Source organism: Seriola aureovittata, chromosome 1, assembly GCF_021018895.1.
Source record: "Seriola aureovittata isolate HTS-2021-v1 ecotype China chromosome 1, ASM2101889v1, whole genome shotgun sequence".
In the NCBI taxonomy this organism is placed as follows: Eukaryota; Metazoa; Chordata; class Actinopteri; order Carangiformes; family Carangidae; genus Seriola; species Seriola aureovittata.
The window spans coordinates 3,693,052-3,710,001 of record NC_079364.1 but is presented as its reverse complement, the minus strand read 5'-3'; the positions used below and the strand labels follow the sequence as shown (position 1 = coordinate 3,710,001).

Here is a 16,950-nt window from a genome sequence, read left to right as displayed (position 1 = left end):
TACATAATATAAAAAAAATCTATTATTACAGCTGCGAATGAATCCATGCAAAACACTTAAGATAGTGGATACCGACATGCTGCTGATCAAACTGATTATTCCCAGTAAACAGCGCGCTGGTGTGCATGAATGGTGCATGACTATCAGCTCACTATCAGTAAACATGCTGCGTATGACAGTGAGTGACGCTCTAAACGGGGACCGGAGACAAACAGGGTTTCTCCTCTTTCTGTTTGTGTTGATGAAGCAGGTTCCTCTCTGCTGTTACCATGTGTGGATGAGATGACGTGAGCAGTATCCATGGGGGCAGTGCATATGTGTGTGTGTGTGTGTGTGTGCGTTGTGTGTGTGTGTGTCATATGCTCCAACACTGCATGTATTTTCAGCTCTGACACGTGCAGTAGGTGAGAGAAACACTGTTGCCATGGAAATAGACCTCTTTCTCCTCTTGTATGTGTTTTGCTGGACCCTCTCTCTCTCTCTCTCTCTCTCTCTCTCTCTCTGTATCTCTGTATCTCGCTCCCTCTTCCTCTGTGCATTAATTAAATCTGTTTGTAGTTTAGCACTGTTACTGAAGTGTTTTAAATAAAAATCAATCATCTTTATTGACACAAAGGTTTTAAAACAATGTTAACAAAGCATACATCAGAAATATCAATAATTTAAGTATCAATAAAATATATATTAATAATATATAATAAACTGTAGCTCATATTTACTGACCATATTTTCTCTCCTTTATGATTCTCTTTCTCTGAGTTTCAGAATCAGAAAATAATATTTTCAAATGTTTGTTTTGCTTTTGGGAAATAAATTACAAACTTTGTTTAATCTTAAGTCTAAGTTGAGATTCCACAAGACTAACTTATTTATGGTGACTTATAAGTCACAGGACTAAATGATCTTTATCACATTCACGTTTGTGTTTCCGCCACATCTGAGGAGCCACAAACATTTAGGTAAATTAGAGAGCAGAATAAAACGCAGCAGGTTTGTTTGAGATACTGGGATCTGTCAATAAGGTTTTTCAAGAAGTCAGTAACATTACAAAAATAAAAAGTCCTATTCCCAGTCCTAATATTGACGCTACTAGCAACACGTGCTTGTTTACTTTGTGAATGAATCCTGCACACAAGCTGTCACATCAACGAAGGCGTTCAGCACTGCTAACGCTAACGCTAACGCTAACGCTAACGCTAACGCTCCTATAGGAAAGTACCAGTCTCAGAGCAGGAACTTTTTATGGGGCTGCAAACTTAATTTAGAAGCAGGTTAAGATTAAGTTAAAAAGGAGATTTAGTCAGCAATATTAAGTTCTGCAACTTGGCAGTTCCTGGGTGTTTGTGTAGTGCTCCCTTGAGAGCAGGGATTTTATTTTTTTTAAGGGGGGGGGGGGCAGGAGCTATAAAAATTGAGTCCGTCTGCACTCCTGTGGAGACAGATGTGTTGTCCATTTATAAATAATGTGGTTTTGGTTTGTGAGCCTGATCTTCTCATTGCTTGTCCTGCAGAATGTGGGGCAGGAACTAAACCTGAAACCAGCTTCCTGTGGTTGAAACGTGGAGTAAACTTCTTAAAACATTTTCTTGGAAACCTTTGTTTTTTTTTTGCAAAGGGTGTCAGAGGTGAGAACAATTTAAATACTCATTATATTGTTGTAGTGTTTATAAACTATATCTAAGATATAAGATTAGACAGACCAGTATTTAAATCAATCTGAACATGTTAATGTGACTGGAGCCCAGTTTGACCTGTATTGGCATTTTCAAATGTATGTGTAACAGTAAGATAATAATAATAATGCTCTCTGACCCCCCCCCCCCAGGCACCACGCCTGTCTAGGGTGTGAGATGCTCCCTTCCATGTGACCGTCCATTATTGATGAGAGAAGATGCATCCTGACGCCCCCCCCCCCCCCCCCCGGGACAATGAGCTCACTGATGAGGTCACCACTCTGTGTGTACAGACAGTGAGGGCTCTGCATAAAGCGCTCACAGTTCATAACCCCTTTCTCTCCTGACGTCCCACAGCTGCAACACCTCCTCATGCATTTTTAAACAGGCCGGACCTCCTTCGAACACTGGGCACTTTTAAATAGAAAGCAGAGGGATGAAGCTGTGTCTCTGAGGTCTGTGATGACAGCTGATATATGACAGGGAGGAAGCAAGAACGTTTGCCCGACCCGGCTGATCCATTCACTGCTCCTCAGTAAGTATAAAAGACAAAGGAAAGATAAACTCCCAGAAACACAGAGCTAACATGTTGTTAGAGCTAACATGTTAGCATCCCACTGGAGTTGTGTTTGTATCCACCTGATGAATCTAAGTGCTTTAGCTGTGGATTGTGTTCTGAGAAAAACATCCAGCTCCTCAGCTGTACATGCTCCACTTTCTTCAGCAGCCAGTTGCTAACTGTTAACCGAGAGCCAACGGTGGGTTTATCATTGGGTTTATCGGAGCGTATTTGCTCCCTTCAATTTAATGTGAATGAATGAAAATAGCGGCAATTAAAAATTAAACACTGTGATGTAATTTCTTGTGGCTTTTGACTTTGTGTTTTATTACAAGCTCCTCCATCTGGAGCGGATTAGACGCTCATGAAACAAACAGTCCTCCGGTCTCTGTGAGCGCTTTTCTGCTTTATATTGAGCAGCTTCACAGAACAGAGCATGCGCGCAGATTAAGCGCAACACCACAGGTAAGAAGATTTTTAGACTCTCCACGGATAGATGGTGTATGTTGTTACTGAATGGCACAAATGAATATGTGAATTTTTCCTGTAATTACACATGAAAAAGAGCTCATCTACGGCATATCTGTGTTGTTTTGTAGATCCAGCATTCAGGTAATCACAGGAAACAGGTTCCCCAGACAAAAACAAGACAATCAAACTACTCACTATCCCTAATGACACTATAACAATAAGAAATAACTATAAAAAAGAAGGCAAGAAATCAAATCTAGAACTGTATTTCTAATTGAAAAATAATAATATAACTAATAATAAATAATAACTTCTGCTTTCCCAGGCTGTCAGGAAATCACAAGTCCTTTATCTGGCCATCGTCATCTTTCTAACCACACGCCTAAAGCCAGTGGGTTAATGGATAAAAATCACTGCATCATTTTATCCTCCAGACTGCTGTGCAACCCGTCACCTCTCTAATCACCATCGTGCCGTTGAAGATGTTCCCAGTTTCCATCGTCCACCTGCTGACTCTACCTCATCACAGACAGGAGTCCGTCTTCTCTTCTGTCTTTATCCTTTCTTCACGAGCGGATGTGCTGTGTCGCCAAATCAGAGCTTAGAAACCACCTGATCACCTGATCACCGGATCTATTTCTAATGTTCAGTTAGATTTTATATGTGAATACAGAACTTCAAATCAATATCTCGATTATTTTCAAATTACATAATTAAATTCTCAATTATGTTTAATAGACGACGACTTTGGAGATTATTGGTCTCTCTGTCATTGTTCTAAGTGATTAAACTAATTCCTGGTGTTACGTTTGGTCGCTGTCCATTTTGCATTAACCAGCGTCTAATAGTCGTGACTGATAAGACCCAATCAGGAGGCGGGAGTCTGTGTCGCTGTTTCCAAACGTTTCTGTTCCTCCTCGTGAGAGTGTGAGTGTGGACGCCAGACGTAAACGCAGAAAAAGTGATGCTTTATAAAAGTAAGATCAAGGTGGTAAAAGTCTGTTTTGATGTCGGTGAACTGCTCAGCCCTGGGTGAATATATAATGTTTAAAGGAAGAGATATGATCGGTCCTATCACCTCTGGTCTTCTGTTTTTATCAGAATCACTTAAAACCATGATCACAGTAATGAAAAATTCATCATACAAGTCATTAAAATCCCAAATCTAATAGACAGTGTGAGACTGAATGTTAAAGTTTTCACTCATGTGATCAGATCTAAGCTTTGGAAAGTCTTTTATCAAGGAGCTTTTGGCTGAATATTAATTGGAACTGAAAAAAAAGAATTCAAATTCCTTTTGCTACTGCTGAGATCCTGGTGTCATGCTTCTTCATTACATTACTAACCAACACACACACACACACACACACACACACACACACGCTCATCTTTCGCTGGTGATACTGCGTTTCTGTCTGGCATGAGGGACAATGCAGCTCATTTAACAGTCACCTACTTTTGTGAATTCTGTTTTCAGTTACTGCACAAATTTCTTTTTATGATATTTTGGTCCTTTGGTCCAAGTCTTGTTCATGGTAGCCATCACTCTCTCTCTCTCTCTCTCTCTCTCTCTCTCTCTCTCTCGCTCGCTCTCTCTCTCTCTCTCACTCTCTCTTGTTGTTTTTGGCTCGGTCTTCTTTATCTGATGTGTCTGATTTGTTTGTCCGTCCAAGAGCCATTTTGGATTCTGATCTCTCTGAGGCCCCTACAAGAGGATGAGTCATCAGCATCTGCATCCACACACACACACACACACACACACACACACACACACACACACACACACACACACACACACACACACAAACACACACACACACACGCACACACAACTCCAGCAGAGAGCTTTCACATCCAATAATCTGGGCCATAATTAGCTCCCTGGAAGAAGAAAAAGCAGAGAGAGAGAGATAGAGAAAGAGAGAGAGAGAGAGAGAGGGCTTTTCAACCTAAAAATATTCCCACCACTCCTTAATATCGCAGTGATTTTCTCATGTCAGGTCACTGTCACCGAAACAATCAAATACAAAAAGTTACATCAGAAAAAAAAAAAATCTCTCATCTTCCCCCAAAATTGAAACTGGAAAAAAAGCCCCTCGACCTTCCTGTTGCCTTGGTTACGGTAGTGAAGCTGGATAGAGGAGGAGGAGGTGATGATGGTAACGCTGCTGGAGAGATCTGAAAGAATGATAAATTTACCTCTGCTTATTTTTCTCCCTCTGTACCTAATCATCACATCTCTCTCTCTCTCTCTCTCTCTCTCTAGTTGCATTTCACGCTCGCTCCAGTTCTGATAATGTCCTACTAATTTCTATGCCAATAAAACTTGAGAAAACCAGGATGCTGGTGGGAACATGGTGCTCAGAAAAACTTCAAAAAAAAAACTTCAAAAAAAAAAAAAACACTTTATCAAAGTTTCGGAGGCCTTGAACAAACGGTAAACAGCTCAGAGTGGATTATTTAGATACCCGGGATGAAGCGGGGCAATCACATGCAATCAGACTCAAGTCCTTTTACAGAGCGTCTGTCTGGCTTCACTGCCTCTGGCCTCTTTCCTCTGCTGGCAGGAAGCTGAATGCAGCAGCTGTTCAGGACAAAATGCCACTGAGAGGAGAGTCCGACCCCCTCGCCTGAGCTCGGATGTGGACACAGTGACGCTGAATGATGGCGGCGGGTTCTGCATAAAGAATGGATATTATGTGTATGCTTTGTTGTTTTTATTTATTTATTCTACTTAAGATATTTTTGGGGGTGGTGGGGGCAAACTATTGTGTTTGTGTGGACACAAATGTGAGTGAAAATTCACACACACACACACACACAAACACACACACACACACACACACACACTCCTATGGACAGAGCAAAGACACTAAACCTTACAGCACCATAACCCGGGGAGCGCTGTCATCTGCATTCGGTCAGTATCACCTTTGACCTGGTTTGTTATCGACCTTTCCAAGCGCCACCGATGAGATGACACCTCTCTCTGTGTGACGTAACCTGAAGACAAACCCATGAGACTCTGAGACTCCGGGGGTTTCTGCTCTAAACCTATCCAGCATGTAACTATGCACTGCCATCTAAAGGATGTGACCATGTCTGACATTACTGGTGATTTTAGTACCAAGAAGGTGTGAAGTAATATGAGCAATAGCCAAGATCACTCCAGTACCACTGATTAAAAACTCTCAGTGTGAAAGTAGAGCGTGCAGAGATTGTATCTGTGTGAAATCAACCTCTTACTGAACTCTCCTCTAGTTTGCCTCCCAGGTAATTTAAAAAAAAAGCTGCCAATGTAAAATGATTTTTCTTTGTTCTTCTTGTTCTCTCGCAGCTGGGAAAGAAGCAGTGGGAGGTGAATCACCAAATCCACAGCAGAACAACTGTTGATTGAATGAACCGTCACAGATTCACATCAGGTCAAGAGTTAAATGAAAGTGCTTGAAAAGAGGAAGACTTGCTTTTAAGAACATAAACTTATTTCACGCGCTCCGGTGAGACGCAGCTTACCTTAATATCCGGCCCGTTACAGTTGAGACTCATCCCGCACTCGTCCGTGATCTCCGTAATCTCCGACAGGTCGTCATCTTCAAACTCATCCAGGCTGATGTCATGGGTCAACCTGGTTAAAGGGGAGGATTAGGTTTAGAAGAGGAAGTAAAGGGTGAAGAAAAAAAAAAAAAAATCAATGTTAATCCTCCAGCACTCATCCTCACCCGCAGTACATCTCAAAATCTCTCGTTGACCGAATTTATCTGTCTGACGGGGGGGGGGGGGGGGGGGGCAGTGAGATACATGAATGTGGGTCACGAGCTCTGGTCATAACTGGTCATAACATAAAACTACTACTACTAAAAAAAAGTGTGTTTGATCTTGTTCATAGGTGTAATTTAATATAAGGACTGTATTTAGCCTTTAAAACAGGGGTCTCCACCCTTTTTTTTACTCTTTTACATATCATATGAAAACACTCAAACTGATCTCAAAAACCAAATCAGATGAATGAGATCATTTAACAAGTCCTCTAATATCAATATCCAAAACATCTGAAACTCAACTCACGCAAAAATCTGAGTTGTGATTCAGTCAAATCTGAACACACAGACACGGTGACACAACTGTAAGTAAACGTTAAAGTTTATGTCTGTTCTGTTATCAAAAGAGTTGCTATCACTTTATGTCGCCTACGGCACATCTGATGTAAACAAACCTGACAGTAACTCCTCTGACTGACAAGTGACTGGTGGTGGTGAAGATGGGGTGGGGTGGTTGGGGGCTCTGTGTATTTGATTTAGTTGCATTGGAATAAATCTACTGAGTGAAGTTGTGTTGGTTAAAGTTTGCTACTTGTAGCTCACAAGCCACCTGTTGGAGACCCCCGCTTTATAAAATGAAAATTCCCCCCCAAAAAAAAAAGATATCAAATTATTATTTTGCATCTGCGTAAGTCTTTGCATGATGAGAGGATTGGTACAATTTAGATGAAACTCTTATTTTGACGAGATTTTTGCTCCCCACTAATCCTCGATGAATAATGCTTTTTATTCTGGAAATACAATCACTGAAATTGTGTTATTTGTATAAGAAAGTAAAGATTCTCCACAAGTACAGGAGGAAAAAAGCCACTGGCTGCACATTCTCATCACAAGCAGGAACAAGTGTTACATCCCTCAGTGACTGTCATTGTCTGGTGGGGGGAAATGAGACTGTCCACTTGGCTGCTGGTGAAGCATTAGCAGCATGGATAAAGCCAACACACCAACACTGAGGAGGAGACTGAATCACAGTGGGAGTGGAGTGGAAGGGGAAGGCGTCTTCACAGACGGCAGCTCAGTCCACGAGCTCACTGTAACTACAATCCCAGCAGCCTCCAGAGCAGACTGAACTGATCCTAGTTCGATGACAGAAGCTAAAAGTGTCTCGGTTAATTTCCCAGAGATACAGAGAAAACACGGTTTAACATCTTCATCTCTGCTCTGTAACAGGAACAGAAACTGTCGCAAACAACAGCGTGACAGAAGTTATTCAATCTATAATTCAACAAGACAAAAAGCCTCACTAGCTCCGTGTAGAGGCCACAGTGTTCATTCATAAAACAAACCACTGAATGAATGAAACACACTGTTGATTTTGCTGCTTTTTGAGCTCTTAAATAATGTGTTAGGGTTAAAACAATAGGTCATGGGGCAATTAAAAGAGTTTTCCATCCTGGAGCATGAATCATTTCAACGATTTTCAGAGAAAGAGAAATTTCAGAGAGATTGTGAAATACACGAGTCATCCAGATTCGGAGAGGTTCATTATCAAGGAGCGATGAATGTGCTCAGTAAATTTCATGGCATGATTTGGTTATTTATTGTGTAGACGTGGAAATATTGGCATGGCCGTGTTGCTGGATGGGCCAGGATCCAGAAAAACATTAGGATTCATCCTCTGGGGACCAGGAATATCCAGTGTTAATGTTGTTGATATAGGTGACTAACTAGCGACTAACAAGCCGACTGGAACAACTTTTAAGTCAACAGCAAAGCATATACAACTAGAGGCGGGCGATCTGACGAGCTTGTATCATGGATGGATCTTACTTTGGCATATGATCTACTTTTCAGATGAATCGTACAGATCGCATCATCAAAAGGTTCTAACCGCTAACTGTAACTGGTGAGCTTGGTGTAGCGCCACATGTAACATGAGGTGGGATGAGCTGAACTTTCAAAATCAAAATACTTACATATAGCACCTCATACATAAACAACAGCACTAATCCAAACCAATTCTCATATGAACTGTGAGAACTGTGAAAGTGAGATCGTGGTGCGACACAATTTGTAAACGGAAGAAAGAATTTTGGGTGAAGAGCAAACAAACGTCCGGAGGAAGCATCTAAAAACGGCAGAAAAAGGTATGAATCACAACTTCCTGTCAGCACTTTCACAATAAAATCTGTACAGAAACAAGATGCAGATCAAGACTGAGACATATGATCTTTTGGCCAGATCACCCATCCCTACATACAAATACAAAAGTACTCAGTGGTGTGCAAACCTCTGAACCTTTCTTCTCATTACAAAGCATGATCCTCTGCATCAGTTTCCTGTCAGCACATCGACCTGGTGTGGCAGTCAAGTGCATATGGAGGCATGCATCTTCTTGCATCAAATGTCCATGGACATAAGAAAAAAAATATAGAATCATGAATAAAACATTTTTATTTTGCAGGGAAGAGCATAAGGTCTTCATCGCTCCTGCAGCAGTTTCAGGCAGGGAAGTGTACTGTCCTGCTGTCTGTAGCAGGATTCAATTAGCTCCCAGTAAACAATGCTTCTGTTTTCCCCATCTGTAATTATGTCCGCCTGTTATCTCTTTACCCAGCATCCTCCTGGGCGTAACAGACAGAGACAGAGCAGGAAAATGTTATTAGAGGGAGGAAAGAAAGGATGACAGCGATCACAAGAAGCATGGCAGCGAGCTGTCAGAGAGACCTGGTGAACCTGGAGAGCTGCGATCCCCCTGTTGCTGCATGATGCTAATGTCATTTCTGGCTACATCGACAGTGCAGCTGTCTCCTCCTGCACAGCTGCGACCGGCTTTGGCCGTCACGTGTCGGAGGATGGGCATGGGAGTTAAATAGCCCGGGAAGAAGCATCTGTTTACCTCTATAATGAGGCCCTGAAGGAGGTGGGAGAGAAGGGCTGAAGTATGGAAAGGAAAAGAGAGAAAGAAAGAGAGGAAGATGAGAGAGTATATGAATCTAGCAATCCTTTGGTAGAGAGAAAAGGATCTCAGATGGGAATATATGTACGCCTGATAGAAAGCAAGAGACAGAGGGAGACATTAAGAAATCACCCAATGGAATACAGTCGCCCATTAAACAATCCTCCAACTGGTGAAGCTGCAGCAACAGTGACGGTTTAACCTCGAGTGATTGATTTCATTTTATTTTTCATCCAGGGTTGACTTTCTAAAATGACACCTGCGTAAATGCAACGTAGTGTAACTCTTTTACTACTGGGATTAAAGCTGAGATCAACAATGACTTGATCCTATGCATAAGTATTAGCAGTTTATCCCTGAGTGCCAGTGAGACACACTTTTGGTGACATGTTTCTTTATCAACACGAACACAGCTACTTTAGTTTATTTAGGATCAATCCTACTTACTCTACTCCATCCTGCTGTAAATACTAACGCACCAAATATGTATTGATCTGCAGCTGAAAATAGTCCCCAACAAAGGTGCTATTTACACCTGATTGAGTAGTTTGCTATAAAAGCTTTTTAGACATAACACTACATCTGTAAGCCGTCATCAGTATGAATAGGTTTCGGCCACAGTGCCTCGGTTTTGGCCTTTTTTATGTGATGATTTAACAGGATAAATATTGAAAGACACTAACATTATTCTTAATTCTTTAAAAGTTTTTCGCTTTTATTTAAAGGGGCTATTTGTAAGATTTCCCTGGTGGGGTGGTGGCGATTGTTGTTGGACAAAAGCTTCAGCTATCATTGTGTTTACAAGACCAGAGGTTATAATACGTCCTCTGAGCAGCGCTACGTCTCCAGGGCAGATTTGGGGCTACAGTCAGCCGCTACCGTTAGCTGGTTAGCATGCTAACTTCAGTAGAACTACTGTGTTTACATTCAAAATATCGCTTGATGCATGTTTAAGTAGGTTACATAGATTGATTTGCAATAGCATTAAAAATGCTGTTACCTCTCTATATGAATATAACTCATGCATTCACATTGAGTCATTGAGGTTCTTTATTATTATTACAGAAAAAATGCTCTGCCAATATCCATCCAGCTCCCCTCATCTTTTCACACCGAACACGAGCAGCACTGAGCAACAACATGTGGCATGTGGCCAGCTGAACTTTTTTATTTTTTATTTTTTGTCCTGACCGAATTATACTGACAGCCTTCGGTCTGCGAACACTCCTCCTGCTTTTCAATAACAAAAACTGTAGCTTATCAGTTCACTGCAAATGTATTATAACACCGACAGATGCCTGGGAAAGGAATGAAATCAATACGCTCCTGAGTGTCCCCCTGTTATCAGCATCACTTACAGGAAAGGAGGAGGAAGGTGGAGCAGGAATGCCAATCAGAACCAATCAGCCACAGGTATGTCGTGTTATTTTGACCGTGAATAGCAGGTTTTGACATGAAATTGTGGATTTTCAAGGACAAAAAAAAGAGGAGAGGTGAGAGGAAACAATGCCGTGACTGTAGATTAAACCCTGAGCAAAGTGCAAACAGAGGCAGCGGACAGTGAGAGGATGGAGAGAGTCATGGGGACAATAATAAAGGGAGGGGAAGGGGGGGGGAGCAAATTAAGTGCTGGGAGATAAACCACCTGGACAGGACAGGGTGACCCCTTCACTGCAGTGAATTGTGGGTATGGAGGGATGTAGACACCAAAGAAAACCAACAGAGTGTACAGCACAGAGCAAATTACATTGTCACACATCAAAGCTCAGACATCACAGGGAGGAATGGAGCGCGCGTAATGTCGAGCACGCTTGACAATCAAACAGGCCACACAGTCACAGTCACATCAGAGCTGCGGTATAAAAACCTCCAGTCACAAATTCTGAGGTATTTTTTCCTCAATTAACGTAAATGATTCGACGATTCTGAATCTCTGATCTCCAGAAAACAAAAAAAGGTTGTTTTTTTCATCAGTATCTATCATTATGTGGTAAAATCAAAGAAAGAAAATATAAGAAAAGAAACTGCAGTCCAGCTTCTGAAATGTGAGTATTTCTGATGGTACACTGAAGATCCTTCAGGGCTCTGGACTGTTGGTCAAGCAAAACAAAAACACTGGAAGATGTCACCTGACATTTTACATTGTTCAAGAGCGACGGAGCCGAGGGAGAACACGAGATCAGCATTTTGTGGCGGTACAGAGACGCTTTTTGTGGATCACACCTGCGCTCAGAAGTAGCTTCCATACCACCTTAAAGGTTTCAGACTCTCAGGGAAAACAGCCTCAGGTGTGGCACTGTCCGAAGTGTGAAGACAACCTTCACACTTACTTTTACAATGAGTCTTTAGGCATTTTGACTTTGCTCCTGCTAGTGCACATAGACAGGAAATGTGTGAATAGAAAGGGGGGGTGTTGACATTCAACAAAGGTCCACTGCAGGCACATGACACATCTGACCCAAATCTCTTAAACTTTTGTTTAAACTTAAGCAAACAATCAGCACACATTCATATGCACAAAAGAAAAAGAAAAATCCTAAACAAACACTAAATGGATAACCGAGAAAATCTGGAACCTTAAACATCCTCGTTAGTATTCTCTGGGATTGTGTTCCTGAACTACGTATTGCCAACATCTCCCTACTCACAACACTCACAACACCCCCAGTGATCGATGTAGGCTGACACAGCAGACTGAGCTGAGCTGAGCAGAGCAGGCCCAGGTCAGAGATGCCCATGATACAGAGTCTGTGTCATCATCGCTGAAAGTGAGACACAGCAAATGACTGTAGTAAGAACCGGCTGACACCGACATCATCGCTGTGACACTGTTTCCTCACAGCCTCACATCCTGGGCACCGTCCAGGCACCTGAAGGGAGCTGCTAAAAACTGGTCAACATTTCAACATAACAACATTTTGGCAGATGACATAATTGTAAAATCTGTCTCCAACAAAATGCATTTATACCATTAATGTTTCTCCAGTTCAGACGGTGCAGCGTTCTCATGCAGCACACGAGTCATCAGAAGAAGTGGGAGTGGATGTGGATTGGTCGCACATAGCTCATGACTTAAGAAGCCAAAAACACGTTTGGATCCTTACGTTACGTTTCGTTGCTAGGCGACATCTAGTGGTCATAGTAATTATGACGGGAGCAAAGGGAAAAGCGCGGTGACGCAGCATAAAGAGAGACAAAGTCCACGTCAGGACGAGGTTGTGGTGGATGGACGCATCAACAAAACACAGGAATGTGAGACAGGACAGTGACGTTCGATTCCCATGTGAAGGTAGCAGTTTAGTTAACCATGTTGTTATTATTGTATCCATGACAACTAATGTTAAGGAAGTACTTATTTTAACCCAAATCACGTTCTTTTCCTAAACATAACCAAGTATTTTTTTTGTTCCTAAACCTAACCAAGCCATGACCATTTTTTTTTAGTAACCATGGTGACGAAAATAGGTATGCCACTCTCTGTACAGTCCTGCATGTTTATTATTGCAACTACGACAACCAAGGTCTGCCACGCCTGCCGCCGTAGGGGGGGGGGGCTATTTCAGGAGACGCTGCTGTGTGGTTTCTTCAGGCCGGAGGACTGGTTGGCCACGGGTTAAATGTCAAACTCGACTTATGCTTTCTCATCTTTGCGTCAGCGCTGACTTTCAACCAAAACCAACAAAACATAAAAACATTCATCTTGCTTCAGTTGTTACAAGTGGATATAACATCCAAGACTCAGCTGGGTGCAAAGCAGCCACTTATGAGGAGAGGACAGATGCTTCATGCTGCTGTCCTCAGCTGTTGTTGCTCCAGTGTGGAAACTAAAAAATGTCTTGTTTTTTTCTATTTCTACATGTGTTAGAAACACACACGCACGCACAGCAAATAAGACAACATAAAACAATACCGCAGCTTATAGTTTAAGAATTGATTTGGCAAAGGTTTACACACTGGGACTTAAATGGAAAACATGGAAAAATCACAGCTAAATGCTGATGCCACTGATGCAAGATAAGATGTAGTTCTGTAAGAGACACTCAGTACCAGCTCCAGGAAATCTAAGTTAACTGGACCCACCCCCAACATCCTGTGATATCGAAATTCTTTTCAACGAGATGTCAGAGTCTCATTAGTTAATTTTACTTCTAATGTGCCTTAAGCCACGCGTTCATCCCTCCAGGGGCCATTTTAATATTTCATGTGCTATTCAGTGATTTTGATCCCATTCTCAGGATGTATGATCTTCCTCCCACTGTTCCAGTATTAATGACAGTAAATGTGATTTTTTAATAAGGCTCTGTGATCAGCTGATGACGTTAACTCCTCATCAGGTTTTTAAGGTGCATCACTGACTTACACTCTGTATAAAGTGCTACTAGTTGGTCGTTTCTAGGTCTAATCTTCTGCCCAAATTCAGATTATCAGGATCCAAATAAACGACAAAATAGCAGCAGGTTACTAAAACGTCCCTTCACAAACGTGACATCATCATGTCCCACAGTCTATGTCGTAAAATGACATCAGAGGGCCACAGCACCGCAGGATCGATGTTTCAGTGTCTTTCTCTGAGGATTTACGATAAACTCCTGCGTTGTTCTGACGGTGGAGGGTGACCGGGCGGCACACTGGAGTGTTTGTGCCTGTCTGCCTCTCTGCTCGTGTTAATGAAGGACAGCATGACCTCGCGCTCAGGCCATGATAGGCCTGGCCAGCTCATTAGTCTTTATCTGAATCCAGCTATGACCCTGATACCAACAGCGGCACTGTATGTGAGTCCTGCTTGCTTGCAAATATCAACTAGAGTTTTTGTTCACAAGTGGAACGTGAGGTCAAATACATATATATATGCACCCAAGCTCATATGGGTCCTTCTAACAGATTTTCACTGAAAAGGAGATTAGTTAATCCCGATTTTCACCAGGATTTGGTCTCTAAAGACTCACATGTTGTGCAAAAAACACACTTTTGTTGCAGTTTACAGTGGAAAAGGGTCGTGATGTGGTGAAGACGGATAAGAAAAATGCTTCCAGTATTAGAAAACAAACAGGAAATGTGGATAAAAAATGCAAACACACTGCTAATTATGACCAACAATCACCTTAGGTAAAAAAAAGACAAGAAAAAAAAAAATTAAATATAATATAAAACAAAACGATCTCACTTCTATTTATTATTTCTTCATTGCAATGTCTGTTAATGCATCAGCAGGACCAGGACAGTCATGTTACGACTAGCATCTGTGTTGTGCTGTTATGATCCAATCATCTCGTTCTCCATGCACATTAAGCCCAGCCTTTAGTCGTCACAGCAGACGCATGTATACCCTTCGCCTGGGTCTTTTTTGCCCCCACGTCTCCACAATAATTCACAAATTTATTCTCCCACTGAGAGATTACAAGGCTGCACGCTGTCTGTCATTCATCGGCTTCGCCCTCCTGCAAGGACAGGACCAGGACAAGGATCAGGATCAGGACTGTCCCATCTCATTCATCCAGATAAAATATAAAATAAAAAAACCCCTCTCCATCATCCGCTGTATGAAAACAAACTCAAACATCCATACGATGCTTCTCCTACACAGCGTTACTTGTCATAATACACACACCACACTTTATGTTGGTGTGTGTTTTCTATTTTTGCTCAACATAAACCTGCAACCTCTGCCGCACACTCTACCTCTCCTCTGGAAGACAAACATACACACGGCCATATGCATCCGCTCTCCTTCAAGGGCATGCCTGTCCTGAGCTTTAAGATGCAAGGAGACGACATACAGCAAAGAAAAAGGCATGTTAGCAAGGTCACACTCAGCCGTGTTGCTGCATGCCAGTAAAAGAAAAGAAAAAGAGAGAGATGCCCTACCATTTCTCCCACTGGTCCTCCATCCAACCCTCTCCTCCTTCCCCTCCTGAGTCCATACTGTAAGTGAGGAGGGCATCCACAGCTGAGAGGAGAGGAGGAGGAGGAGGAGGAGGAGGAGAAGGAGCAAGGGGGTTAGAAAGTGAAGGATGGAGGGAGGGAGTGCGAGAGGGAGGAGCGAGCAGGAAGAGAGCCGGAGGAGAGGGAGGAGGGGTGCAGCTTGTCCCGGTCGATGAGAAAGGCGTCCGATTCAGATGCCCTGCTGCTGCTGCTGCTGCCGCCGCTCGTCCGGAGGCGAGAGAGATGGAAGGGGGGGAATTATTTAAAGCAGAGGAGCTGAAGCTGCCAGAGAGGAGTATAGTGTTATATAATCTACTCCCTCTCTCTCTCTCCCTCTCGTTTCCCTTCTCTCTCTCTCTCTCTCTCTCTCTCTCTCTTCCTCTCTGATGTTTACTCTGTCCTGTGTGCATCAGATTTACTACGCCACTGCAGGAAACTACTGGTGTTAGCAGAACATCCAACGCCACGGCGAGCCCAAACAGGAGAAACATCAGAACAAGAGGACACTCCTCTCTCACATCGCTGTGCTCAATTATACATGAGGCCCATTGATCCTCATCTTCCCTTCTCATGCTTTCTCTCCATTCACCCTCTTAAAGGAAGATTCCTGTTTCCTGCAACATATTTTTTTTGTAGTTTCTGCCAAATTCTCTATTAGTTAAGATAGTGATGCACTCTCCCATGGTGATTTCTGAGGTCTACCAGCACGACAACATTGGTGAAATGAAGCCTGATGAGGCATAAAATACAAACAGAGAGATGATAAGAAAGTTTGTCAACAAGACAACAATTCATCCTGATCGTTAATTAATACGAGTTTGTGCCGTAATAAACCGGAATGATTTTTTAACCTGCTCTGGTTTGCATTGATCAGGCAGAAGGTTAAGCTTCTTCTCAAAATCAACATGTGTGTAGAACCACAGTGCACCCCCCACCCCCACCCCCCTCACACACACATCAACTGTACAGTCCATTAACCCCATCAGCCCTGCTGCCCTTAGAACTTCCTTCCATCATCTCATAGGCTGAAGCGTACGCACTGTGTGTGCGCAGTAACGCTGCATATCGGAGCTCTGTGCTAATTTTAACCACCAAAAAAGGCTTCGGTAAATATATGAAGCAAGGAGGTGCGTCTCAGCTCACCTCTGCTAATGTGGCTGAGCCAGAGAGATACTACGCTAATGACATAAAGACAGCCACTGGGCTTTAATCAGACTCTCTCAGCTGCACTAATTAATATTTGTTTTTTAAAAAATGGAACAGTTGAATGACTGTGTATCGCTGATGGGGATGAACACACAATATTATCACCTTCACTACCGCAGTGCCCTCTGGGTCAGCCTCCCTTCACGCACAGTGAAACCCGTACAGATGGTCCAGAACGCGGCGGTGTGTCTGGTCTTCGATCAGCCTACAAGGGCACATGTCACTCCGCTGCTCAGCTGGCTACCCGTGGCCGCCTGATCAAATTCAAGCATTCACTGATGCAGCCTTCAGAGTGACCTTTGGGTCTTTGGGTTCAGACTGTGTCGGCTGCGGTTCCCCGATGGTGGAACAAGCTTCGGAGTGCAGTCAGAGCAGGAGCGTCTCTCTCCATCCTCAAGACTC

General features: G+C 42.7%; 1 protein-coding gene across 2 annotated transcripts in view; it reads right to left on the bottom strand.

The window, feature by feature from the left end:
* Positions 1-16,950, bottom strand: part of mapk8ip1b (mitogen-activated protein kinase 8 interacting protein 1b) — a 48,074-nt gene that overhangs the window by 24,245 nt on the left and 6,879 nt on the right. The window contains exons 1-2 of one of the 2 annotated variants that reach the window (XM_056379115.1): positions 15,286-15,546; positions 6,217-6,328 (exon numbers count right to left, since the gene is read on the bottom strand). In XM_056379115.1, the coding sequence (XP_056235090.1) occupies positions 6,217-6,328; positions 15,286-15,341 (168 nt within the window). In that variant the 5' untranslated portion in view covers positions 15,342-15,546. Of the gene's footprint in view, positions 1-6,216; positions 6,329-15,285; positions 15,547-16,950 lie in introns of those variants that run through there. The other variant, XM_056379107.1, reaches the window with a different exon arrangement.